Below are 27,039 nucleotides of genomic sequence, written 5' to 3'. Positions count from 1 at the left end.
AGGAGGAAGAGCGGAGACCCGCTCGTGCGTGTAGCAGTCCTGTCGCAAGTTTTGTGTGTGGCGTGGCTTCTCTCCTCAAGACCCCCCTTGCAACAGAAAAGCCTCGTGGTGGAGAAAAAAGTGTGCCTGGCATTTTGTGGATAACCCCGGCAGAAGGTTTCCACTTGCCATCTGGAGGTTTATTTTTTTTTTTTCCCTCCCCCCTGGTCTGGGCCCACTGAAGGAAGATGTCAGTATTTTCAGATCGGTATGTGGGGCTCTCAGGAAGAGTTCTTGGGTGATAGACAAGCAAACATTTATTGTTTTAAAATAGGAAAGGAGAATGAGGGAAAAGGGAAAAGCAGCCATTTATAAGCCGGTCGCTCTGTGTGCCTGGAACTTCCCTTTGGATCGATCTTAATCAGGGACAGTTGGGCCAGAGGGGACCGATCAGAGCTTTCACCAAGGCCCAGTTCAGCTGTCGCAGTCGGCCCGAACGAATTCAACGTGTGTATGCGCTGGAGTGTGTGTACATGCGGATATGTGCCCAGCGGTTGCTTTTAGCCGAGCGTATGCTGGGATGCACACACGCACACAAGTGTCTTGAGAGTGAAGTTTAGGAAGATTAATAACTTCATTCGAGAAGCCAGTTTTGTGAATGGGCACCTCGAAATAATGTTGTTGACTTTTATTCTGGAAAGGACGAGCAGATCATCAAAAGTTTGTCATGCCATCCTACTTTTATCCTTCCTTTAAAAAGGAAAAGAAACATAGGTTTAAGGAGAATAGGCAAGCGTGGTGAGGAGAATGTAATTTGGAAACGAATGATTTTCGTTGTGAATTGGCCCAACTGTTTAAATTGGTAAGCATAAATGTTGGGATTATGTAACCTCTCTCTCTCTCTCTCTCTCTCTCTCTCTCTCTCTCTCTCTCTCTCTCTCTCTCTCTCATTAACAAGTGCCTGATTTGCAACTGGTAGTTATTCATATATAGATAAGAGTTTTGCTCGTCATCTTTTAGACATTCCCATGCACAGCGTCGTCAGTACCTTTAACTTTAAAGCACTTTTCCTGAAAATGTTGTGAATGCTGGTGATCAGTGAGCAAAAGTATCTCTGAAGCAGTGAAATAGACTCAGGGATTATATAGCCCCAGTGCATTATAAAAGAATTACATTGTAAAATACATGTAAGTTTCCATGGTTTTTATCTTTCAGGATTTCCAGTGATGTGATTTTTACATGTTAATTATTAATTTTTTGCATCTTATATATCTGAACTGACAAAATTTTAGTTTAAGTTTTGGGCATGTTAACTCTCTTTTGGCCAAAAGGAATTTTAAAAAATATGTGCTCCATTCCCACAGCTTGCCAGTTGCCTCTACCATAAGAAAATGTTGAATATGACATCATATCACTAATATACCCTCTCAGTTGCCAAATATTTTGGTTGTTAGATTTTTTTTTTTTTTTTTTTGAGAGGATGGTACTCATAAAATCAAGATCGCTCTGTCACAGGAAATGTATTTATAGGAACTGTTTTAAGGCGTTTATTAAAAACAAATCTGGTGATGTGTATCTCTATTGATTCAAACACTAGAAAGAGGCAAATTATACATACATTATAGTTAGGAAAAAATAGCCATTTGGAACACCAGCAGAAAGCTTTGGAGACTGCGGATGGTTTCCAGTTCTTCATCTTAGCTTTGTGGAGCAGACAGCAAAGTCCAGTTGTGTGTGTCCCATGGAAGGGGCTAGTTCTATACGATTTTTTTTAAATGTCCTCTTACATCCACTTTGGAAGCAGATTTTTGTTTATTCTACAGTGTGTATTATGGTGGCTCTAATGCTGCATTCAGTAGGCTTTTGATTTGGTGCCAGACATCTTGTGGAGATTGTATATGCCATGCGTTAATTGTTCAAAATGCCTATCGAAAGAGACTTTACATTTCTTGAGTTTCGCGTATTGTTTGGGGTTTGAATATCTCTGTGTGTTTGTATATATGTGCGTGTCTAACCACTGTGTGTTTTAACCTGAATTGTTGGAGTTAAGTGTGGTCAGCTATTTGTTGCACAAGTTTTTCTCTGAAGACAACACAGCCCTGAATTCCTTCTTTTTTTTCCCAGTGACAAGTCAATTACTTGTTTAAATTCAGTTTGAACTCTCTGAACTGAGAGAGGGCAGAGGAAGCAGGTTTTCCCTGTGAATAAACAAAAGAAGAAAAATGGAAAATCATTTCAAAACACTGTGATTCTAGGTTGTAGAAAGACTACAATTAGGTATTACAAAAATTATGATTTTTTTCTTTTTGAACTGACAACTATAGGGTTTGTATAATCAGTTTTCCTCTAACTTCCTAGCAAGAGAAATATTGTCATCAGTGATATTTTAGGACAAACAAAAGAAGATGTGAATTTTTTATTACCTTAAGTTATGAAGTGTTTCCATGACCACAATAAATTGTTTCCTTATTTTTGTGACCAACTATACCTGTCCAGAAGTGTGGACTCCCTGAAACAAAAACTTAACAAAAAAAATCAGAGCACGGGAGCTATCAAAGAATCAATCCTGGATATAAACCAGAATGTATTTTTTTTAAATCAGTTCCTCTTCAGGTCTCACCTGAAGAGCTTTACCGAATGCTTTAAAAATTTTTTCCCCTCTATACGTTAGAAGTTTTAATACAAATGAATCTCAATCTCAGCTAAAATAAATTTTAAAGCATTACTTCCTAACTATAAGATAGAGGGTTTTTGCAGAGAAAAATCAGGAGTTTCTTTTAAGTGCTGTGAATACAAGCTTATATAAAAGTGTGCCGATGTGTCTGCCTCATTCAGGCTGTAAGAAGTATCAGCCATTACCTGTTCTGCAGTAAACATAGTTCCAGGACTGAATTTTGATTTTTATAACTAAGTACATGTTCATTGAATAGGAATTTTAATAGGTAATTATTTGGTTGAATTCCACACATCTAAAAATACGGCAGATTCACAAAGATAAAATTATGGCAAATAAAATTGAAAACAAAAGTGGCGAAATCTCCTCCTAATGGTAATTTAAGATCACATCATCAGCTCTCGCCAGCATGTGCATGTGTTAAACCGTATAGAGAAACCTATAATTATTGTAATTGCTCTTTTTCCTTTATACTAACAAGCTTCAAACCATGCTTCAAACTAGTTGTTTTGAAATAGTTATTTGTCAAGTCATCAAATCTCAGAAAGTAAGTGGTAATGAGCTCTTCATGTTTATATTCTGACTGTTGGTCATATTATGCAGCTTTCCAACTCTATAAAGTTCAAAGATGAAACTGGATGTTAATTATTTCTGATATCGAGGCCACAAAATAAAATAATTTTATGATCCTTGCCTAAGGTGAAAAAATAGGAACATTTGAATGTCAGAATCTCTCGGTTGGGACTGCATTCTTAGAAGAAAGTTTTCCTATGAATAAGTAAGCCTCAGTCTTAAAGCTAAAAATTGGGATATGGGATGTTTAGCTTTTTTTTTTCATTTACTACAGGAAGTTAGCATTAAAAGATGAATATTTAAATAATACAGCTGATAACATTTTTTAGTACATTCTTCATACCCACCCCCCTTTTTTTTTTGGTTGGAGCAGCCAACAGTAGGTAACCCCTGGATTTTAAAGTTTTCAAGTGTAGCAACTATGTAAATTGCTTTTGGTATTTTAAAAGATATTTCATACACTTACTGTTTGCAGAGCCATGATTGTAAATGAAGGCAGGCAGTATAAATGCATTTTTTTTTTTTTTTTACATGATGGTTTAGTTGCTATTAAGAGCAAAAATTTGCTTAGGTCACAAATTAATTTTTCAATTCCCCACTTATTCAAGAAAATGAAACATATCAAAGAAAAAGCATGTAGGTAAAGCTTCCTTTTCGTGAACTTAGTTTTTGATATTGTTGACATGTCCAACATTTTAATTTATCCATTTAAAAAATAACAATGAAAATATTATTTTTTCTTGTATGCTTGACTGCCTGAAACAAAATTTTGTTGATTTTGTTCTTTAGGTTTAAGCTGGTAAAAATTCACCAGACGTCTTCATCTTGATGTTGTGGCTACAGCTTGCTCTTTTGACTCTGATTAAATTTTCAGAAACCTGAGTGAGATTCACAGATACCAGTTTACACATTTCTGTGGGGTAGCTGTCTTAGGAAATAAATACGAGCTAGTTACGTATTTGGTTCATTTTATTTAATTCCTAGTTTCTGGAAGGTCTGAACATTTTAAATATAGTATTGCTAATTGATAAACATCCTTATAGCACTAGGTGATGGCTTCGTTTCAGGCAGATTTAGGAGGAATGACATTTGAATAGGAGAAAGAGGCTTGAGGAGAAAAACGATCAGGAAAAAAGATCTAATAGCTGGTATCATTGTCAGATACCTTTCCCAGTGATCTACAGGAAATTGTGCTGAAGGATCGTTTGTTTCCTGTTCCACTATAAATGTGGTTTGTATTATATTCCGTGTTCAGCTTTTTTGTTGTTTTGTTCTTAACTGAAATTTCAGTACCACCATAGAGGCTTGAGAATAAGTGATTTCCTCCTTATAACTTATTTTGTAATGGCTTTATCTTAGTTTGGCTTTAGATGGTGTCATAGTTCTTTATTATAAACGTTGTGTGTGTTTCCAAGCCTATTTGAAACTTCTGTCACTGCTTTGCCACTAAGAGAAAGAATGCTTCAGTGTTGTTTCTTGATAGTCACTGTTGGAGGTCATTTACATGGTCTGCACGCTGCCATCAGGGAGCCATTAAAAGCAAACCTTAACTTCTGATCCATTGAAATATCGATATGGCTGTGGCAACTGTAACAGTTGTTCGAATTCACATTTACTTTTGCCTTAAGAAGAAAGTACAGTGGAGACGTATTTGCCACACACAGCAAACTTGAATGTATGCCTTGTACCTGTGAGAATTTCAGTGCACACACAGGCCTTTTTTTCCCCTCCATATTATCAGCGTTAAAAAAAAAAAAAAAACTCTAATTTTTCACAGTCAGTATAATTTAAGGGTAATTTTAGATTGAAATATTTTCAAGTTTTTACATATTTGATTATATTTTTATTTTTTATTAGCCCTTACTGCTTCAAACATAACTCTAAGGTGACACAGGGTAAAGTTAGATGTGGTAAACATTACTGATTACTCAAAAAAAGGGAAAATCTATGTATTCATAAATATTTATAATCTATTCAGGAAATCATCATAATCCTAAAAAAGGCAGTTCTCTGGTATACCATGTAAAACAGATGAATAGTGACAAAACTGAAAGAGATACATCTATAAAATAATTGTATTTTGTAATATGACGTAATCTGCTGAAAGTTATGCATGCAATTTTCAGAAACTATTCCTCCTTGCAGGCTTTTTAACATTTAAAAACCTATACTAAACTTTTTGGCACATTATTATCTCATTTTAGGCATGCAGATACTGCATTTTAGTAAGCAAAACAAATTTATTCTTTAGGGTTGAATGTACTGGTTTGGAGCTTGAAAATGATTTGAGAATTGTACATTGTTCCACTTCAACTTTGGGAGACTTTCCTTTTTGCGCTGCTGAAGATCTGTGACTTAGTTTCCAAACTACAACCTTTTATTCACAGATGTGTTTATGCCACAGTATTAGATTCTGGTGAGAACCCGAAAGTTCACATTTCCGATATTTGGTCTTTAAATCCCACGTTGCTTCGATTTACCTAGCTGTCTTCAAATTCTTCTTCCCAATTTCTTAAAGAAATCTGCACATGCTCATCAGGACATTTTATTCCAAGGTGTGGTATACGAGGGCAACTACATCTCTAACGTCTCATTTCGGACAGTACCCTACTGCTTTAAACTCAGTTCCTTGCTCCCCAAAGGGATACAGAGAGTTAGAACACCTGAGAAGTCAAAGGTGGCAGCAGTGTGGATGATGGTCTCATTTCAGGCTCCACCGAAAATATGCAGGCTTTGGCTGGCATCCTCCAGGGACCTAGCGCTGCGCTTTCCTAGAGACCAAATTGCACCCTCTTGAGAGAGGGCACGTTGAGGCGATGGCTGGGACAGAGTAGGGAGAGTTGAATTCCAGCTCCTTCCATTGTAACTGACCTGAAAATGAATAGGGGATGTTAGCAGTGGGGGCTCACATTTGACTTGGCTTCACCTTCGCAGACCTGAGGGTGAGAATTATAGAGTACCGAAGGACTACACCAATAATGATTCTGTTCAAGTGGGAATTGCTGTGTTGGGAAAACCTCTCACACCACTTTAAAAATAGTGAATGCATTTACCAACCCTAGTCCTATTACCGTAGCCCAGGAAAGTTTATCCACAAGTATGGAAACACTCGTTCTTTTTATTTGTCAGCCATCTAGTGGGTGTGTGTTGGATACCATTTTACAATGCATCTAACAAAAGACCTGTGGAAGGCACTGGAATCCCATCCCCAAAAAGGGTAGCAAAATAGAAGTATTCTGCACTCCCTTCTCCCTAGAATGTGTGATCTGCTTCTGGGTTTTTTGTTTTTCCTTTTCTTTTTTTTTTTTTTTAGAATAATGCTGTATGACTCAATAGCTTTTCTAGCGAATAAAACAAATTAAATTGATGTTACATACATATTTAAACCCTATCCAGTTAAGTACTGACGTGATTAAAATAATCAAATGTATTACTTAAAAAATTAAAAAGGATAAATTCTGCACCCCATTATTTTATTGACTTTTAAATAGAAATTGCAGAAATGTTTACATTCCTAATGGCATTATTAAGCTAAACTGACAAATCAGAGGAAAAAGTTGATTGGCCAGCACGTTATTATTTCTGCACCTGTTATTACAGAAGTGGCAGCTCTGCATTGAAGGAGCTGGATGAATGCTGTTTCTCAGGCTGCCTTTGTGTGGTGTGGGGGTTGGGAGGGATGTGTAACAAGTGTACTTTCACTTTGTGTAGTGCTTTTTGTGTGTTGATGTGATTAAAAGACTACAGTGTTTTTCATGTAGCTTTGAAAATTAATGTGCAAATAATAGAGGATGCCAGGGCCTCCCTAAGCAGAATTGGGGGGGTGAAATATCAGCTTTTTAGTTCAAGTTGTTAGGTGCACATCTCACCGACTTTTCATCTCTGCTCTGAATCTGTAAGCAAGGGAGGGGGAGACGCCAAATTAGTGTGGTAGGATTGAAGATCTGGGGTGAAAATACTTGAGATTTTAGTTTTCGAGTTACATGTTGGCCAGGAGATTAGGAGACCTTGAAGGAAATTTTTAAGAGATGATATGAGTTGTGCAACCTTGCCAGGGCTTTGGTCTAGGTTTTTCTTTTCCTTTCGTTGAGATCCTCCTTGTCCTAGTCATACAGCATTGTTTTCCAAACGTTTGAGCCCATTCCTCCAAGCATAGGTGGCAATAATTGTCGATCTCATTCAAGAATTTTCTTGGTGCTCATGGCCCACAGTTCATTTCACACAGGAAAAGCTTAACTTCCTGTAGCCAGTGGAATACATAATGTCCTGTTCTGACCTTTTAAAGAAATTATTATTTTAATTTTGGCTTCTTTAAAAGCCATTGTAGCCTTCAGAATGCAATGACATCAGAGAGGGAAAACACACCTTTATTTCATCCCATCCAGTGGCTAGTTTGAGTGTGCAAAGAAGTGGATGCAGCACCGTTATTTCCTGGAAGATACTAGCTAACAATATTCATATGAGTTTCTGTTTTGTCCTGTAGAATAATTTAGATTCTAGACTTTCATAACACTTTATGTGTAGCACGGATCCCACTTAATCTCCCCTCTGGCTTCACAGCAAAATGTTTACATAAATGAACTCTCTATTTTGATGTCACCTATTTAACTCGATCTTTCCAGAGATAATACTATTTCTATAATTAAACACGTCCCACAGTTGCCATAGGAGTGTATCTTTAAGATGATGTTCTTCTCTGTTCTTTTGAGCCATCTGTTGGCTAGGTCAGCAAAAAAACGGGAGTCTTGATTGTATTTTAAAGCAAATAAGTTATTACTCTACTGTTGTATTAGACATTCGGTTTCAGAGGGAGTAAAAGATAAAATTCCATCACATTTTCATTTTGTTACATTTGCAGCAGAAACTTGTATGCTCAAATTGGTTATTTTCAACTCATGACAGCTGTGATATTTAAAATGATCACAGCTGTTGTGACTTAAAATTGATTTTTCTATTAACACCTGAGAAAAAGACCTGTGCCGTATTAAAAACTTAAATAAGGTAACTGTAAAATTAGATGTGTTGATGTGAATCTGGTAATCCTGCTTCCCAGAGGTTGCAAAGTGCAGCAGACCTCTTGCATGCTCCCAGGGAAGGGGCTGAAACTGCTAGAAATAGATGCATGATTGTTGAATGCATTTAGGTTTTAAAGGATTCCTATAACAGCAGACCCTCTTGGCCCAACTTTACAGTGTCAGTTTTGCTGATGAAACCTTTGCAGATGCACTTTACCAAAAAGATGACCTCTGTGAATCACCATGGGATCCTCACTGGTAACCATAGAAGCCACTTTACCTTTAAGATCCGACGTTGAGAGATGCAAAACCACACTCAATTGTTCCTTATGGAGCAAGTTTTGGGTTTATGGCTCCTTTCCTCCATCATTTTTAGATGATGAAAAAAAGGAAAAAAGAAAAACAGATGAAAAAGGAGACCCAGATTATGCCTAGACGTTTTAGGCTAGCACTAGTTTTTGGAGTCTTTAATGCATTTCTGATGTCCGCTTTACAGATCCATTTGACCTGCTTTAAAGTTAGATGGCGATTTCTGGGTTCGCTTGGTCTGTTTAGATGTTTACCTTCTCAGCATAATCAGTCCTGGAATCTTGCACCTGACAGTAGATTAGACCAAAGATATAACCAGTCTCCAAAACTTAGGCACATTTCCATATTGCGGTTTTTCATATTTTGAGGTAGGTGATGTAATACAATTGACCTGATGTGGAATTATTCATAGATAGTAGTGTCTTCACAGACGCATTGCCAATAGGGAGCTATGTAGATTGAACTCTTTGTCTGGTCCTAGGCTTTTTACCTGTGTAACTCAATCAGAATTGAAAGCATGACAGGTTTTATAATGATAAATGCATGACTGGATCAGAGAAAGTACGGATGGGTGGGTGGATAGATGGAGAGATGATATAACTAGACAGTAATAGATAATGCTAATTATTTATTACTAAAGCTTGTTTATTCATCAGAGTTTCTATTCAATGTGTTATTTTGATTATTGCATGTAGTTTGGAATGAGTTAGTTGAAAATAAAACGTTTTCCATCATATAATCAAAATCACTTTAAGATTTGGTTCTGAAAGTTCCAGAATGAACACAGATGACCTTTTTCAAAGTTGTAAGCGAAGACTGATAAGCTTCATGAGATCACAAGTCAGACCATCACATACTAATGATCATGGGTGTAAATAGCTGTTTCCTTGTTGAGCTGAAGGAAGACACTTCTGGAGATGCCTTTTGTTTATGTAAAGAGTTAAGAAAATCAGAGTGGGTATCTGTAGCAGACAGAGTCTGATCACAAACATTTATCTGTAGACCAGTGGTGCCCCCCAGGGACAGATGGCAATAGAGGGAAACAATTTTGATCATTCTAACTGTAGTGGTGGGGTGGGGTGCGGTGTTGCTACTGGCTTCTAGGAATTCTGCTCAGCTTCCTGTCTGTGCACAGGACAGTCCCTCCTCAGTGCTGAGACTAAGTCCTGCTTGAGAAGTAGTATGCCTGGACCTTAATCATTAAATCAGGGCAGTAGGAGGTACTTACAGATGATGGCAGCTCTTCTCTCCACCAGTTTTTCTTCCTTTTTTTTTTTCCTGGCATTGTCCAGGTATTTCTACCTTTTAACATGAAAATGTGAGGTTCTATTTGCAGTGTTACAAATATAGTAAATTATTTGTGAACCAACTGGAATGACTTCAAGGCAGCTGTTAGAATCTGTTGAATCAATAATGTGCATGTCTGCATACCCTAACTATATGTTTATGTAACTGTTGGTTTATCTAAATCATCCTAAATGAAGATACATATGACCTTTTTTTTCCTATAGGACAGAAAGAGAAAAAAGGGAGTTAGTATAAAGAAAGTAATGAATAACTACAGTTAAGATTGTTGGCGTATGGACAATGTATCATCGTGACATCATAATATCCTATCAAGAAAGTTAAAGCCCACATTAAAGACCCTCTCAGCTTTCCTGATAATCCTGATAATGCTGCTCTTTTCACCTCTTCACTGCTGGGGGTCTGTCTTCCTGCCACTGCTGTGCCTCCCATCGATGTTGGATCCTTCTTGGCTGTGATTTGTTGGTGATTCTGAAGCCTGCTTGCCCTCACTGGCACCTGGGAGGAAGAGGGCGTGGCCTGGGGGGCGCAGTCTTATACCTGCCAACTTTTAGAGCCCAGAAGCACACCTTACTCCTTAGGTGCTGAGTTGCAGAGAGAGTTGCCAAGCCTGCCAGTGATTTGTCCAATATTCGGTTTCCTCTCCCCACGCTAGACGGGGTTCGCCAAGATTTGATCAGAGTGGAGGTGGCATCTGGGCATGGGATGGCAGCCCTGATGTGCAGCATATCCTTGAGGTAGAGACACACGCTTGCTTACGGTTTAGCCCACCGGCTGATGGAATTTCAGCTCCATCCTGCAGGCATCCTTGGGCCCTTCCTGTTTCCCTCTATCTAGTTTGGTGCGATGCGTTCCAGGAAAGTCACACCAATGCCTCAGGTCACTCTGTGCATCACATCTGTAGCCATCTTAGATGACCCAACTGGCGTCTGTTTTGATCTGTTCTCCCTGTTTTATTTTGTACAGGGTCACCTGTACTCAAAGTGAACAACTAAAAAGATAACTTAGAAACTTGGTAGAAAAGTGGTAGATGGCCATTTTGGACGATAATTTCTTTGATTTGAGTATTTCTGCTTCTGGGAGAAGCTAATTCTTTAAAATTGGGAATTTAAGTGAAAGCTCTTCAAGGGAGCATTGACCTTGTTTTCACTTTTGGGCAATCATTGATTATTCATGCTGGACTCTCAGTATTTGTTTTACATTCCATATGTCCCAATATAGTCTTCTAAATAATTTTAGAACAATAACTTGCTTACATATTGTTTTTAGAATATGCTTCAAGAAGCTTGCCTGTGTCAGATTTAAGTCAGATCTTTACAGAGTATAAAATAAGTCTTACTGTGACTTTTATTTAATTATTAGGAAAGTGGTTGACAGCTAAAAATCAAGTTTACAGTAGATACTTTATGTGGTATTAATGAATAGCCAATAGATTACATTTACAAGCCTCAGTTCTTTCAGAGCATTTTCTCAAACCAGTTCTAACTAGATCCTTACTACACCCCATTAAGATAGGTGACCCAAATATTACTGTCCCATTTCACAGGGTGAGTCTGCCCTTTCTAGTGAGGTTGCCAGTAGCCATCCATGGCTATAGCATTTACATGCAAATTAATTAAAACAAAATACAAATTTAAAAATTCTCTTCTTTGGTTGCACTAGCCATGTTTCAAGTGCTGGGCAGTCATGTGGTTGGTAGCTACTGTGTTGGACCGCACAGTATAGAACATTGGCGTTATTGCAGAAAGTTCTACTGGGAGGTGCTAGTCTGGAAAATGGAAGCATTAAGGGATTAAATAACTTGCTCAGGATGATATGGAGCGTGACAGAACCAGACAACTGCTGTCCATTGCAATCAGATATTTTTGCGTTTTTCTTAGCTTTATTGTCAGCAAGTATCTGAGGGAAGAGTTGACGTTTGAATGCTACCCTGTAGCATCTTAGTGGACGTTTATATCAATTGTACTTGCCTCTTCTTAAATTTAAATTTAGAGCTTGAGTTACATGAACTTTTCAAGAGATACAGCTCTTTGCCTGCCTGCACACAGTAGGGATCCTGAATTTGCTTCCCCTGAACCAGCTACTGATATTCTTCAGAAGGGACTCCTGTGTCTTAATGTGTGTTTATAAACCTTTTAGCATATGGTAGACAACCAAGAACTGTTTATGCGGCCAACTGAGACAGTCCCATCCACCATACACACATACATCAACTTGTACAGTTAGGCAAGACCTTTGGGTAGAATGCTCCCTAGAACTGGCCTCCACAGAATTTTAGACAGCTCATACCTCCACTCTGGCTGTTCTAGTAAAAAAAAAAAAAGTAGTATTTTATTAAAAGTTAAATAATGTATAGTTACATAATTCAAATATTTCTTCATAATAAATGAAAACATCTATCCATCTTATCCTTAACACTCTTTATCACTAACCTGACTTTGCACTGCTAGGAACTCGTGTCACATCTTCCCATCAAGCTTTTAAGCATTTAGAGGAACAAACCTTTGCCCTTCAAAAGTTCATCCTGGCCATTGCCTTGCTAGACTCTGGTGTGGCCATGTGCTCTTTGAGCTATGACTCTCCGCATGCTTCCTGGCTTTGGCCCCCTTCCCTGCCTTGGGGAGGCAAATCTCCTTTTTCTTTCTGTCTGTCTCTCTAATTTACTTTCTAAATAAGCTATATTTTCTCACCTAAAAAAAAAAGTTCATCCTCCCCCCAATGATTAACACAACAGTGTGCTTGGAGCAGTGCTCAAATACTATTGATTGAATGAACCAGTAAGTATTGCAGCTTTTTTTAATGTCACGTTTCTCGAGGTTTCCCTGTTCAAACTGGCCTGAGAAACACTATTTATAGATTCCTTAAGTACAAACACACACATACATAGTGTCTTCCCGTTCCCTACATCACTGAGTTGGACAGATGTGCCTGGTTAATGCTAGTGATGCTGAAAACCACTTTCGTTCATACATGCGCACTCAAAATTATATTAATTATTTTTTAATTGTAACCATAGGTGGATGAGCAGGCTAGCCCTCGGCTGTTGTTAAGTGCAGCAGTGAGTCTGTTGGTGACCTGTGCCTGTGCTCCTGTAAGAGATGAGACGATGGCAGAGCTATCCCATCATCCTCTCTTTGGCGCAGACTAGACGTTGGGGCACCAGGAGCCCGTGATGGCACAGACTGGCAGGTGCTTGCTCCTTGGGCTTCAAATGGTGGTATATGCAAGCCATCATTTTTCTTGGTAATAATTATGGTGCTGAGAGGCATTTGTGTTCTGTGCACCCTTTCAGCTTGTTCCATGTTTAGTTCCTGTTATGCAAATACCGCTTTAAACTTAGAAATGCCAATTTGCATTAATATTTTGGTTTCATATAGCTTGCTATTGCACTTCACAAACAAGTGCATTTTAATGAGTACTGGCAGAAAGATAAAAAAAATGTTATTCATTAAATATTATTGTAGAAAATGCAGTCATTGGTTGCCAAAAATGATTACAACAAAATATAATGTGTATCGCGGCCACAAGGATACTCGTCCCTTCAGGAGTATTTGGCCTACGGCATCGAGTGCTGTAAGAGTCCATGATACTTGAGCAGGGTTGGAGGGCAGTGGTTTTTATTATAATGTAGAAATCAGCATTGACATTTGGGGTTTTTTTAAAACTTAAACATTTTACTATTTGACATTTGTCGTAAGACCATTGGTCATTCACCTCTGAGCTAATGTGAAGGACTTTAACAATCATAAATGCCAAGTTGTAAAATAATGTTTTCTTATCTAACATTTTGATGTTAGATCCTGAAATGGAGTTTGTTGCTGTTTTATGATTTCTCTTCTGCTTCCTGAAAAAAATTTTTTTTTTTTTCCAGAATTGTGGGCAAAATTTTGTTTTTGATGTGCAGTGTGTGGGAAAATAAAAATTTTGCAACTGGATTTTCAGAGATGAACTATTTTAACACATGGACTTTTAATGCTGCTGTCATGGTAGCTTGTGGTTCCTAGTTATAATGAGCTTTTTTGGTGGTGTTATTGCAGTTGTTTTACTTTTTTTCCTCCGTCTTCAACTCACTTTTCCCATAAGGAGAGCTCCAAGCCTTTGAAAATTCTCATGATTTTGCAAATCCACTCTATTTTTGTCTAGAATACAGGAAAGTTAAAACTGTGGCTGGTATGATGCCATGTTTTGAATCCAATTTTAAAGCAACCCTTTGCAACCCAGAGAGTAAAGCTGACATCTTTGTATCTGTAATGAAGATAATTATACCTGCAAGGTGACATCACTAGCAAAGTAACAAATGCACTTGCAAACGGAGTTCCTGGTCTTCTCTGAATTCTGTAGACCACGTTTGGCATTTAACACGAGACACTTCTTTCATGCCTGTCGTTTGAGAAGTTGCTTTCAGATGAATTTACTAAAGCTGACTGACACAGGGTTAAATTAATTCTTTTCTTTATTACTCAAAGTGATACAGACCTTTCTTGGACTAATGTAGCTTAATTAGTGGTCAATTAAAACTGAACATTGCTGAATTGAAGTTCTTTGATCAAACTCCCTGGCATGGGCTCTCTTTCTTTAACTAGCCACCATCTTGAATTCATTTGGAATCAGTAGTATAAACAAGTTTAAAACTGGTTCTTTTATAAGAAAGTCAGCAGGCTTGTATAGCTGTGGTTTCTTTTTTTACTTCTGTAGGCGGTAATTCAAAGGCATGCTAAATGAAAACAGTACTACACCCTGGAAAAAATACATTTTTAAAAGTAACACTTAGCAGTCAGAAAACAGCCAACACCCTTACCTATTTATTCTAGATAAATCTGTCTTCTGTCTAGAATAAATAATTAATTAATAATTAATCCCCCAATTTCAGTGGTTGATTTTGTTGTCACATAGAAGGCAAAAAGAAAACTCCCTACCCACCCTTGCAAAGTCCACAGTTACAGCAAAAAGTGAAACAACCCCAAACCGAATTTCTTGTTGGGAGCAGAGCAGGAGGGATACTATCACAGAGATTTGCCCCTAAATTTCATTCTTTGTTACTCCTGGAAAAATGTTTCTCCTCTTTGCCTTTGGGATGGGGGTAAGACATTACTTGACATTTACTTGTTGATCTCATCATTTATTTAAGAGGCCATCAGCGTATCAATATGGGAACAGATAATAGCATATCCTTCGTACAAATCCCTTGGTTAGCATACACATTGCTTTTGTTAGAATTTGAGTACAGTTACCCAAAAAAAGAAAAGAGTATTAGGGGAGCTGGGAACTGGGGCAAAGGAAGTCATAAGTATTTGTAAGAAGATCAGCCTCCTCCATTTTTCCAGTTACATGTCTTAATATTTAAAGTGTAGATGCCGTTCTTGTCTAAACATAAATTGATACCATTCAGTAATCCCAGTTTTTGAAAGCTTAACAACCTAAAAATACCATACTGACATTCAGTTTTAGTGCTGTGTATTTTACAGTATTAATTAAAACTGGCACTTTTGTACTGGAAATAAAAGTAATAGATTAGGTTTAAATAGATAATTTACTTCGTTAGTAATGGCTTCTTCTGATTTCCGAAATTTTCATGGAGAAACAGCAAAAGGAAATTTTGGAAATGACCATGTACCATTTTCCTTCTGGAAATGACAAGGTTTTTGCAGTTTTCATCACTTAGATATAAAAATTATAGTTATAATCAATAATTAAAATTTAAAATTTCATCCATTGACAGAAAGAGAAATTGTTTATAGTCAGTGTGCCTTTCGGCGTTCTCTCTTGCCTTCTCCCTAAAGGGCTGATTAGGATGTAATAATTGAGGATGATAGCGGGAGGAAGACGACAATTCCATTTAATTAAAGATAATTTATTTTATTTTAAATTGGTGATGTCCCACATGAATAAGAGTAGATTTAGCAGATAGATTTATTAATGGGTACTGACATCTAAGTTGGCAGAAAAAGCAAACATTTTTCTTCCTCATTGTTTTTATTGTGCCCCAGCACCTGAAACTGTCACCCTGCTTCCTTTGGTGCTTGACAGAACTGTAGACTTTTCCTCCAAATATGCAACTATTGGTTTATCATTGAGACCAGGTTGATCCTCTCCTCAGTTAAAAACCACACCAGGAGCGTAAAAAGACTTTCAGGCTCTCAGGACTAACCCTACAAAGGCTCTCTTCCCAATGGACATTTTCTTGACTGATCCTGCCTATATCTAGTTCATAGATACCTGGGTAGTTTGAGCATTTTGAATAAGGACCAAGGATATCCTTCGGTCTTGGGCAAAGGTCTTGCGTGAATATTCCTCTTAGAGAATTTCTGCCTTGGATGTCATGGGGAATGAAGAGTGTCACAGAAATATCATTTGCACTCCTTAGGTTCATTCCTGACTAGGAATTGTACAGACATTAAGGCCCTTGTGTGATATGTTTATTATTGTCTCATGCAGTTGTAAACAGATCATTCAAAAAATGCATAAAACTGCTTTTATATAAACTTCTCAGTGTATGATGGTTGTTTAAACATCATACCTTTAGCAAAATTGTGTTTATAATTCTGTAACTCCTAAGGTACTTTTTGATGTTTGAACAAACTGCATTCTATTTTTCCATTTAACCACTATTGCATTTTGTTTATACCTCTTGCCCTCACATTGGATTTCTGTATTCTTATTTATGTTTTCTGGTGTCCAGTTGTTTCTGAATATTTGCCTAGTCCGCTATTTTCATACCTTCTTTCTCTTGGCTTATTGAAATCCACATGCCCTTGGGCATTTCTTCTCTCCTGGGTTGCCTCTCCTGCCCCATGATTTCCTCCACTCACACTGGCCTTCTAGTTTAATGACATTTATTTCTCTTACATCTTTGTTTCTCTGATTTTTGTATACATTCCCTTGTACTAATACCCTCTCCTTGCCTCTTCAGATTTCAGTGGTGTGTCTTTCTTGCTTTGTTTAGAAAATTAGGCTGTATAACTAGTCTTTACCCAATAAAGGGGGAAAATAAGATTTTTTTCCTTTCTTTTTCAGGGGAGGCGAAGATCATGGTGGAGCTTTTATTTTAAACCAGATGGATTTGCTTTATTCTGTTTAGCCATTTCACTATTCCAATTTGATTTTAAATCAGTGATGATGTTTTTCAAGGATTAATCTTTATTAAATCTTGATTTTCATGTTGTGTTAACCTTTTCCTTCCCCTCAGCCAAAGCGTCTTGTTCCTTTTTACTGTCCATTTAACTTATTAGTTTTAATAACCTGGTCTCTCTGGTCCTTATCCTCAATTTCCCACCACTTTTCTCCATCTCTTTTTTTATTGCTTTGTTGTCCTTACTTCACCCTTTATCTTTTCTTTAGTAATTATTATCCAGGCCATGATACCTTCCCCAAAATACTGCTAACAAAGAACACTGGGAAAGGAGAAGTGGGGAAAGAGGAGAACTTCAAGTAGTGTTCTTTTCAGAGCATTGGGGAAGTCTGCTTGGATTTAGGTATGCGCCTGGATTTTTACATGGTGCTGATCCCTCCCTCTTCAGGCATGCAGTCATGATTCTGGAGGGAAGGGGCATGAAGGCAAGGTTTCAAATAGACTGACAGTGATCCTTAATACAAACTGGAGGAGGGAAAGTGATTCTACATGTATAGCAGGTGAACTCTGTTACACTCATGGGGCAATGAGCTGCGTCATGTGTGTATATGCACATACATGTGTGTTTGTGTGCGTGAGTGTCTATACTAGGAGCAAGGTTGGAGATGGGGACAGGAGAGGGTACTCTGTGGCCAGACACCATTCCTTTCAGTGTGTCTTAGGTGGAAGGAGATTGTCACTTGGGTCAGAATAAAGGCATATGCTATAACTCATTCGTGCTGGTTCTTCGTTATCTCCTACTTTGAAACTACCTATTTTTTTCTTTTCTGTCTGTTTTCCTTATTTCTACTTACCATGTCCAAACACTTTCAACATTTCTGTCTCCTCCTTTACTTTTTGACTTTGCTGCTATCAGATGGTTAAAGAATTCCATTAAAATTGGAGGGGTGGGATGCTTTTGACAACTGGACCCTGTGACCTTGGGAAAATGTGAAATCTTCTGAGAAATAACTACGTGAAACAGGCGTTCAGGGAGAGAAGCTGCCTCTGTTCCCAAGAGGTCACAGGAACTGGGAGTGGTGAGAAGGCTGCTGCCAAGCGTGGTCCAGATGCAGCTCCGTCGGGGGGACGCCTCGTGCTTGGTCATCTGGGTGGCGGGGCTGGTCCCACCTCCCCCTCCTCGTGCCCTCCTCCCAGTCTCATGCTAGGCCCTCCCACCCTCCGGCCAGCCACAGCCTTGCAGCAGCCATCTGCGGGTCTGAGTTTCATCTCTCCAGCATGAAGTTTCCTCTCTCCCTCCTATTACGAATTCCTATTACGAAGGTCCTGCTCGCTCCTCTGTCCGATTGCAATCCTGATGCTGTCAGCCATGTCTGACCAATCAGCAAACAACACCTCAGGATGAAATTTAAACAGTGCAGATGCTCAGAGACAGGGTTATGTTGCTGGGACCACGAAGGGAGAGCAGAGGTAAGGTCAGAGTCTCTCCAGAGTGGCCTGTCCCGAGCCTGCCTGACTCGACAGCTCTGTGCCGCTTTAACTTGTGTGTTCCCCACGCGCTTTGCACGACTTCTGTCTTCCCCTGGCACTCACCAGAACTTTCAGTGCGTGGCCCTTGTGACTTTCATGCCTTCACGCGTTCACTTCCTGTTTTCTTGGATAGGTGCTGTCCTTGTGAATGCTCTGGATGGCCTCGAGGCTGAGGGTCCTTGGCCAGTACCACCTTGTTCACGTCTCTGGTGAATACACATGGAGGAAGAGAGGGTTGCCGAGGATCACGGCAGATGGATGGAGTGAACAGGCCTTATTTGTTTCCCCTCTGCGGGACATGGAGTTTACCACTAGGTTACAATCGTGATGTTCTTTCTTACCATGGCGATGTGCTGAATTGTAAATCGAGCTTCAGTCATCTTCTTTCGGAAATGGTTTCCTTAGAAAAGTTATAAATAGGCATAACCTAAATGAGGATGAATCAGTCCATCCTTGAGAATTTGGGGGAGGAGAAAGAGAATTGATATCTCCCTTTCTACAGTTTTTGGTGTTAGCTCACTAGATTACTGCTTGCACAAGAAGAATGCCATCCTCCTCCTCTTCTGTTTTAAGTCTTTAGTGTAGTGGGTTCTTTTGCAATTCGGAGTGTTTACAGGGCTCTGGACCCCTAGTCCCATCTGGAAAATATTTAAGCTTCCTAAGATGTGTAAGACTAAAATATCGCATATAATGGGATAGGCAGAGGGAAGAAAAATCAGGCTCGTTGCGTGTGTTTAGAATAAGTTAGTTGTTTGTGCAGAAGCGGCTGCTGGGGGAATTGGAACAAATAGCTGTGTGCGGTGGATGGTCGGGTCCAGAGCTGTACATTTCACCACAGAACGAGCCCGGGTTTGTGAAACTGACATTCTGTTGTGACTTCTGAATCCAAACAAATCTCTGCAAATTTCTGCCCGATCGAGTTAATAAGAAAATATATACATGCAGAGGCAAGAGCCGTATGCTGCTTGTAGTCTGTCAGTGTTAGTGGAAATAAGAGATGGATTTTACCTACTGTATTACATTCACCCCGCAACTGCCAGACCCTCCAGCACAGCGGGCTTTCTCGGTTTTTTTTTTTTCTTTTTGTCTTTTTAGTCCCGCTGTGAGAACAATGGGAGGCAAAAAGAGCTTCGGAAAGGGAGAGCCGCAGATACGGGATTGGGGTCACTTTTCTTCTAATTGCCCTGTAATTGGGGAGTGGTTTCCACTTTCCCACTATCTCACTGGCGGGAGAGGAAGAAGACAGATGTGGCTTAGCGGTAACGAGCTTTCTCCAGGCCGGATGTGCCGTGGACCAGGGAGGTCGTTCCCTGCTCCAGGCCTGTGATCTGCTTCACACCTGTGCTCATTTTCCCCCGTGATCGATGACCTTGTGTTAACCTGGAGTGACCTTTCGCCTTCGCCTCTTCTCTGGGACGGGCTCTTGGCCAGTGGACCCTCCTCTCTCTCTGATTTACAGGTGGTTCCCGGAGCCACATACACTTGTTTTTCATGGTGCACTGTGCACTTAGCAGCCCGGCAAGACCTGCAATTTCATCCCTCTCAAGGGGCCGGGAAGGGGATTGGAAGGTGGGGGTGCAGCGAGAGAGGTTGCTGTTGGCATGTGCTTTTCTATTTTGTGGCTCATATGGTATCAATTACCATTTGATGGCAACGCCAGGCCTGAGGCCCTGCGCATGTTTGTTCTGTGAGAAAGATCTGGAAGAACCGACATATGGTTTTGATTGCAGCAATTGCAGGTTGATAGAATGAACGCAGGGGTGAGGTGGGTGGGTTTTCCTTCCGGCCCTTTCCACTCTGGGTTGCTAATGTGCTTCACTTGTGGAACTGGTCTTTTCATCATCCAGCCCTTCCCCACTCCACTCCCCAAGCCCTCCCCACCTCCCTACCACTTTGCGTTGCCGGCCCCTGCCTCCTCTGCACGGCCCGAACCGGCAGAAACATGTGGCCCATGTTAAGGGCCTTCAATTCAAACAAGCAAACAAAAAAACTGTCCACTCTTCTGTTCCTATCAGTCCATCTAGATGGTAAGAAATATACTACAGGTTAAAAAAGAAATGGGAGGGGGTATGGATTCCCTACAGAAGCTCAGGACATGTTTTAAAACGACTATTAGTTCAGGCTGTTAAACATTGAAATGACGCTGAAAAATAGCAGAGATAGAGATGCATACGTATGTGTGTGTTTCATTTAAGGCACCTCTTGGAAGTTGTTTGTGCATATACTGCTGACCAGGAGAATGACGGTTAGGAGTTCTTAGACATTTCATCTTCCTGTACATCCCAGGCCATAAGATGGAAAAAAAGTGTGGCGTGTATGTCTCTGGGAACATTTCCGCTCAGAAGGGAGACATTGGAGACCCATCTCCCATACTCAGCGATGTCTCTCCCTCCCACTAAGTTTGCAACGGTAGGGGGTGTACAGGAAGTGCATCCTTATTACTGCCGCCCAGCAGGGATCGCATCTGTGAACATGCCAAGGGAAGGTCTAGGACTGGGGAACAGAGAGGCATCGAGGAGACAAGAGCATTATAGACACCTTGAATGTTACCCCAAAACATTGCTTCTGTTTCAAAGTAACGTTTTTCTCTAATGCGTTCAAATTCACTTGTCTTGTAATCTTTTCTAAGATGGGGAGCCCATGAGGTGGGCTCAGCAATAGAATTTCTAAATGCTACTCAGAATTAGGAATTTACATCGCTTAGAAGATATTATGGTGTTTTGTGAGTACATGCTGTCATTAACGTCTTCCTTTTTTAAAACTGAAAACCAAGCCAGGACCAAAACAAAAAAGGCAAAAACATGCCCCTTAAAAGAAGTTTTTTAAGATGTGAGATGAATTCTTAGTTCCAAAGACTAGCTGTTGAAGCCTGGTCATAGATGACACGCTTCTTCATATTTATTTTCAAAGTAGAGCTGATCTTTACTAAAAGGAAGTAAAAATTAAAAACTTAAATTATTGATGTAAATTATAAGGAGATGTCCATATGACAGACTCCATAGAAAACCAACTATATTTTTACAGTGTTACAGAATATGTCTTCCTAAGGCTACTTTTTTCTCCCCTGGGCCTTCTTACATAGAGTGGTGTGCTAAGTGATTGTGTCTTTTTTAAAAATATTCTTGATAGTGATTACATTTTGCTATATCATAATCTTTCTGTAATTGAATAAATGTCCTCTGAGATATGCTTGAGTTCAGAGCAACTAGCAATGAATTGACTTGCTTGAGTCACGTATTTTGGGACTGGCTACTTAGTTGTTTGTGTTTTATTTAACACACATATATAACCTTAAGTCATCATTCAGTGTGATAGCTTAAGACAACATTTCTACTAGCTGCTCTTGCCACTGTTAGCTGCTTTTGAAGAGTGATGTATTGAGAAGCTCAATTTGGTGACTCTTTTTTAAAAATTGCTTTCCTGAGATAATATAGAATTGGGGGCTCATGGCAAAAAAAAAAAAAAAAAGTAGTGTGTGGGCTGTGAGCCAGTCTTGGAACATGTTGGGTCACTTAACAGCAGCTGTGCTGGAGAGATATTTGATTTGAGACGACTTTTTGAATCTTCTCAGCCCTAACACCGTTCTGGGTTTGAAATGGGAAGATGGAAAAGAGTTTAGGGAAGAGAGATATCTCTGCCTAAACGGTAGCATAGGTGGAAATCTTTCAGTACCTGCTCAGGTTAACCAGCATTCCTAATCTGCCTCCCCTCACAGAGGACAAAGAGCCTGATGGGAAATGTGGGTTTATATTTGTAGAGACACACTACAGAGGCATGAGATACTGGCTGTATGTTTCTTGCCCAATATTAATTTGGTTTTCAGATTGGAATTTAGGAAAGCTTGCAGAGGAAGAAAGCTTTTTTATATACAATTCCTTAAAAAATAAAATATAAAAAAACTACCCACTGCTATTAAAATCTGATTCAGTCTTCTAAAATATTTCTGCATTCTGTGTGGCTTTTTAAATGATCAAGTTTACATAGACATCAATGATGCTAAAAGAGAAAAGCGTCTCCTACATGTGCTTAATATATAGTATCTTCAACCTTCTCAAAGAAGAAGCAACCCTGCTTTGTCAAAAGTCTGAATACAGAGATTCTCAAACTAACTCTGGCCTCAGAAGGCCTGAAATGACTGGTTGGTTTTTTTTTTTTTTTTTGCCCCCTAAGTTTGTAGTTATTCAAAAATGGAGAAATGTTTATAAATTAAGGTGTTTTTTTTAATGCATGCAAGTAACCATCAGACCACTTTTGAATCAGAGTTACTTTTATAGATCGAGAAGGAGAATGCCTGAAAAATTCCTAATGGAATGAGAAAGTGTGCTTATTTTTTCACAGCAGCCTCTTAGAGAGGGGCTGACTGCTTTTCTCTTTCTCAGTGCCTAACCCTTCCCTTGGCCTCAGACACTGTGTCACAGAATGCATTCACTTAATCTCTGAAGACCTCATCCTCTCTCTGTAGGATTTGTTCCTGTTCTTCATACACTGCAGATGTGCACTTTCGTATCCACAAGGAAGACTTGACTAACTTCAAGAAGGGCGATGTCAGGAGCAGGAAAATGCAAAGTCTGCCAATGGCAGAGTTGTACTCAGACTTCATGTGATTTAACTTTTGACCAGAATTTGAATTGTTGAGGAAAAAATATCGGGCATCCTGATGAACTTTTTTCTCTTCTTACTATTTGAAAATCATGGCTTCCTGATCCTAAGGGGAGGGGAAAAAAAACCTCAAAGGAGAGGCTCAACGGGCTTTCTGGACATCAAATAGTTCCTACAAAACAACATTCTGATGACTTGCATGTAAATAAATCAGAAACATATGAATTAAACTTCTCTCAAAATACATATGGGTTGAAAAATAGAGAGAAGTGCTGAGAAAATGTGTTTTGGGTTTTGCTGAGCCCATGACGTTTGAAAAATAGTTTGAGACATTGAACAAACACAAAGCGCGGCTTGGCTTACCCATTCCTAATGTCAGCCACCCCGTTCAGTGGCAGATCGGTCGGCCATGTGCCCACATTTGAGCCACCATTGGGGTGATCCTCACGCTGAAATCACATGCAGTCTAAGTTTTTTTTCAATCGGAAGCTCAAAAATAGCATCGCGTGTCAAGGAGATGCGCATCTTACTGTTTTCTTGCCTGGTTTGCTCATGTCAGACTATTTCAGCACTATTTTAGAAAATACCTTAGGAGCAGGCTTATTGATAGGGCCCTCTTGTGTGTGACTGGCGTGTAGCAGAAGAAAATGTCATTATTAAGAACCTGGCTCTGAAGACAATACTGCCTGTTAGGTGGAAGCCAAAACCACCACAGGTACAGCAGGAGGTGAGCGATGCCCCCTCTGGGCAGCCCGCCGAGGCCCAGCCCTGCACTCCCCAGCTCAGGCTGTGACCGCAGAGGCTTCGCTCGTTTTTACTCCTGGGTTCTGTGGACTTCTAAGCAGTGGAAGTCTTCATCCTCTCTCCTCCGTTAGCTTGAGAGAACTGACATCAGGGATTCTAAGTCTTGGGATTCCTCGGCATCTGCCTTGAAGCACCCGAGCAGAACACAGAGAATTTAGGGAACAAAAATAGCCAGAGCTCCAGGCTTCTTCCATTGATGGTAAGTCATTGACATGCACTTGGATGAAATCCTGTATCTGTTCTTTGGACTAGCACTATCGCTTGAGATTATCAGTTACAGAGAGGCAGTAGATTTCCTCTTGCCAATTTCGGGAGGAGTTATTTTGGTTGTTTGAAAAACACACACACACACACACACACACACACACACACACACACACACACACACACTTTAATGTGTTTTTCCTAACTCCTTCACCCAGATGGTGGCAAGAAGCTTGATAGGATAATTAATTCGGCTAATATGTATTGAATGCCTACTATGAGTCAGGTTGAACAAGACAGACATGAGATACAGACAGCTATAGAGTAGTCTGTAATGCATTGATTGGAGAGTACCGCATGCTAAAGGTAGACCATACAGAGGGTAGCCAGCCCCCTGTTGGCCTTGGAGGAAGTGAGGTCTAAGGAAATCAAGCTGGCAAAATGCAAGGGTAGTAACTGGCATGGCATATCTGGTTACTGGAGAGTAGTTCAGGGGCTCATGGTGCAAAAGGCTCATAATAGTAAAAGATGAGACAGAAAAGGTAAAAGAGTGGCCAGATCAAAAAGCATCTTGTGTGCCCTGTTAAGGAGTTCAGATTTTATGGTGAATGTGCGGAGGACCCCTGCAAACGAACATGCCCGAGAGGTAATTGAATTGAAAATTCCAGGGGGATTGGGAAGACCAGGAAAACTTAAGAGTCACAGAAGCCAAGAAAAGCAGGTCTTACCAGGAGGAAGCAGTAGACAGCCGTGTCAAATGTTGCTTAGAGGTAACAGTGACATTGGACTGCTGCATCCAGAAGCTCTCGAGCAGTTCCATGGAGGTCATGGGTGTGGAAGGAAAGACAGGAAGTGGAGAATGGGCATTGCGGGATAATTTCCATTATCGTCGTCCTCGTCACTGGAAAATGAGTACCGGGCGTCTTATCTCCCAGACTGAGAGAGCGATGAGAGGAAGGAGACATCCGCATCCCAGGGTCTTGAATACATTTGGGAAAACAGACCATCGGCAGAAAACAGAAGGCAGCAACACAAGGTAGAACACATGCAAAGGGCAAATCGAGCGAATGAGGGGCACTTGAGCAGATCCGCACAGGAGGAGTTCCACGGGCAGGTGAAGAGGGAGAGTTCCTTCAAGCGATTAGTGCCACTTGAGGTTTGTCTTCTGGGTTGCGCCTCCTTTCCGGTCAGCTCAACCTGCCTTTGAGTTCCCATCTGATGGAGATGTTAGGAGATGCCATCAAGGGTGATGTATGGTCTTAACTTGCCTGGGACTCCTGATCAGTTTCTTGATTTGGGGGAGAAAATCAAAGTCCTAGAACTACTCTTGGTTCGTTGTGGTTTTGTGCAATTTTTATTCTTTAAAATATGGACCTAGAAACTGAGTCACAAATACAGCAAGTCAGAGATATTCATGAATTCCATATGGGTAAGCTCCTTGAGAAGTTGTGCACATCCAGTGGTGGACAAGTGTGGAATTGCAGTATGGTATCTTTCACATCTTAGTTCTCACAGTCTAACGTCTTCCTCCTGGTACATGACTCAGGGTTTCCCCCGTGTGCAATACCTAAGGAAAACATTTATGATTCTGAAAAAAGGATACGTGAAGTATACTTCTCTGCAACACTAAAAATCTGTATAAACTTGGCAAGTGAAAAGGATTTGGTTCTCTTTTGCTTGGCTATGTCTCTTCTTTGTTTGGTAGCTATTTATTGGGTACCTACTGTGGGCAACTTGCTGTGTTAGATGTGTTCCAAGCCCAACCTTTGTCTCTAAGGAGCCCACAGTATTTCATGGGGAATAAGACCTGTATAATTCATAAGGTTGATTCATAAGATATAAATGGGTGTGTATGTGTGTGCATAGTATGTGTATATACATGTTTGTGTATATGAGAACATTAAAATTAAGTGTTATGTTTATCTATCGACAAGAATGTTCCAGAAAGAGAACCTCATGTTTCCTAATTATATAAACAAAGAACTATCTACTGTAATGAGTGTTTCTCCATCAAGAGAAAGAAAAAAAGTCCCTTGCTTTTCCCCTTTTACCATTTCGGCATACTTATTCTAAGTTCTCATTAGATACTAATTTATCAAAGACCAAAAAAAGACAGAAATCAATTCTGAGTCTCTTATTATGTAAAAATACTGTGTTCCTCTTCTTGTAGTGATATTTTCTCATTAGTTTCATCAACATTGAGAATTTTAAACTGCTTTCCTTAATATTAAGCAATCATCTGGATTTTATACTTCCATTTTGGAAAATTCAAAAATATTAAGCAAAGTAATTTTAGTTATCAAGAGTTTACATTTCTCAGAAAGAAATCAGAGGACCACCTGTACTGTGATCTTTATTGTGAAAGAATTTACTGTTGCTGACATTTATTTTTATCTGTCTTATTCCCAAAAAGTATTTGAGGTAGCTGTAGCAGACTTTAAACTACATGTCTTTAAAATTAAGAAAAATTAAATCAAATGAACAAATGCCTACAGTTTAAATGTTAGAGAAAGCCAACTTAATTATTTTTTAAATATGCCTGAAGATGTGAGCTAATTATTGTTGATCACTTGTTCTTCTGTTGCATAGTGTCATTTCAGGAATATTATTGCCCTTCTTAATTAATCCCTCACCTCCTTTGAGAAGTTTTTTTTTTTTAATAACTCTATCCTAATGGGATAACTTCTTTTACATTTATTTTGCACATACCATTTGTACAAAATACTACTTGGTTTCATACATTTTTTTTACTTACCTGTTGTACATCTTAAATTCTTCCATCTGGTTCCTAATGCAAATTCTGCCCTTCTGTGTTTCTTTTTTTGTTTGTTTTTTTTGAGTTGGAGTCTCACTCTGTTGCCCAGACTGGAATGCAGTGGCCGCTCCTGGCCACCTCAGCCTCAGCCTGCTGGGCTCTGGTGATCCTTCTGCCTCAGCCTTCCAAGTAGCTGGAACTACAGGCACGCGCTACCACACCC

General features: G+C 39.6%; 1 protein-coding gene across 15 annotated transcripts in view; it reads left to right on the top strand.

The window, feature by feature from the left end:
* Positions 1 to 27,039, top strand: part of TCF4 (transcription factor 4) — a 391,888-nt gene that overhangs the window by 293,413 nt on the left and 71,436 nt on the right. Inside the window, exon 1 of one of the 15 annotated variants that reach the window (XM_021710819.1) lies at positions 18,326 to 18,394. The exons of the other annotated variants lie outside the window; for them this stretch is intronic. Coding sequence (XP_021566494.1) covers positions 18,326 to 18,394 — 69 coding nt within the window. Of the gene's footprint in view, positions 1 to 18,325; positions 18,395 to 27,039 lie in introns of those variants that run through there. 15 annotated transcript variants of the gene reach the window in all.

The sequence above is a fragment of the Carlito syrichta genome, unplaced genomic scaffold (assembly GCF_000164805.1).
Source record: "Carlito syrichta isolate Samal-C Ts95f unplaced genomic scaffold, Tarsius_syrichta-2.0.1 Scaffold301567, whole genome shotgun sequence".
NCBI lineage: Eukaryota > Metazoa > Chordata > Mammalia > Primates > Tarsiidae > Carlito > Carlito syrichta.
This window is presented reverse-complemented; position numbering and strand designations above follow the sequence as displayed.